General features: G+C 40.8%; 1 protein-coding gene across 1 annotated transcript; it reads right to left on the reverse strand.

The window, feature by feature from the left end:
• Window positions 1-609: 609 nt before the first annotated feature.
• On the reverse strand, window positions 610-1,431 carry LOC123399670 (the record flags this gene model as incomplete). The annotated part of the gene is made up of 1 exon (XM_045094063.1): window positions 610-1,431. A coding segment is annotated over exon 1 (822 nt), but the record flags the coding sequence as incomplete, so codon positions are not given.
• Between the last annotated feature and the right edge of the window lie 388 nt (window positions 1,432-1,819).

The following is a 1,819-nucleotide window of genomic DNA, read 5'->3' on the forward strand; positions in this document are numbered from 1 at the left end:
CTCAGGTTTCCAATAAGATCCATCACCATTCAATTTCCTCTCAAAGGCAATTCCTTCTTTCCTCGGGTTCCTGTTCAAGATCTGCTTTTTGAGCACATCAAAAAGGATTTGATGTCCTTTGAGGCTTTTGTACATGCCTGTCAAGTACAATTCCTTCAACCCTGCATTTTCATCAATGACATTTGTGTTTTCCTCAAGTGAGGAAATAGACACAACAGGTGCAGTTGAAGAATTTGTAGCAGTGGTAGCATTTGAAGATTCTGGTGAAGAATTAGCAGTTTCACGATCAATGCATTTAAGACATGGAGGAATAAATTCAACTTGACTAGAGCTGATCTGTTGAGCTAGTAATGAATCATTTTTCGTACGAAGATCATCATAAGACATCCTCAGCTTCTCAAGATCAAGCTTCCTTTGAAGAAATTCATAGGAAAGCTTCTCATGATCAGTGAGGAGTGTATCATAACGATCCTGAAGAATATCAAATCTAGACTGAAGATTTTTCATGTCATCAGCGAGGATTTGATTAAGATTCATTTCATCATTCAACAGATCATCACTTTTGTCTAGCAGTTTTTGAAGCCTTTCCAGAGCAGTTTGTTGTTTAGTGGCAATGATGGCAAGTTTACTGTAACTGGGTTTTTTGTAATCATCAAGTTCACAGTCACTTGAATCAGATGAGGAGGCATTATGTGATACCTTTGAACCTTTTGCCATGAAGCAATAGGTTGGAGCGAAGTCATCAGCATAGTCATCAGTATGGATGGTGCACTCATTTTCTTCAAGATTGAAGATTGACTTGCTGACGAAATTGGTTGCTAGTTCAAGACTAGCCTGTCCGGATTCTGAATCTTCTCCAGAGCCTTCTTCATCATCACATTCATCTGATTCTGCTTCGGAATCCATTTCCTTGCCAATAAGTGCCCGAGCCTTTCTGAAGCTAGTCTTCTTGTATGAGGAGGACTTTGAAGATGAGGATTTTGAAGATTTCTTCTTCTTCTTTGAGTCATCGGAACTGTCATCCTTGTATTTTTTCTTCTTTGATTCCTTTCCCCAGCGAGGACAATTAGCAATGTAATGACCTGATTTCTTGCACTTGTGACAGGTCAGTTTCTTGTAGTCCTCAGATGCAGATTTTGATTTCCTCATGTCTCTTCTTGATGATTTACCGAACTGGCCTCGTCGTGTAAATCTCTGGAATTTCCTCACTAGCATTGCAAGTTCCTGACCAAATTCTTCAGGGTCACAGCTGCTATCATCTGTGTCTTCTTCTTCAGATGAGGAAATTGCTCTTGCCTTCAATGCACGTGGTCTGGAATAGCTTTGTCCATATAGATCTCTCTTTTCTTCTAGCTGGAATTCATGAGTATTTAGCCTCTCGAGGATATCAGCAGGATCTAACATCTTGTAGTCTGGTCTTTCTTGAATCATCAGAACTAAAGTGTCAAATGAAGAATCCAAAGATCTCAACAGTTTCTTCACAACTTCGTGATCAGTGATGTCTCGAGCTCCCAGTGCTTGCAGTTCATTTGATATGTCAGTGAGGCGATCAAAGGTGTCTTGGCAGCTTTCATTGTCATGTCTCTTGAAGCGATTGAAGAGATTGCGAAGAATATCAACACGAGAGTCACGTTGGGTTGATACTCCTTCATTTACCTTGCACAGTCTCTCCCAGATCAGTGTTGCAGAGCCTAAGGCACTTACTCTTCCAAACTAGCCAGGGCTCAGATGACCACAGATGATGTTCTTCGCTTGAGAATCAAGTTGCTTGAATTTCTTCACATCAGCTGCAGTGACACTAGCAGAGATGATGGGGACA

The sequence above is a fragment of the Hordeum vulgare genome, chromosome 5H (genome assembly GCF_904849725.1).
Source record: "Hordeum vulgare subsp. vulgare chromosome 5H, MorexV3_pseudomolecules_assembly, whole genome shotgun sequence".
NCBI lineage: Eukaryota > Viridiplantae > Streptophyta > Magnoliopsida > Poales > Poaceae > Hordeum > Hordeum vulgare.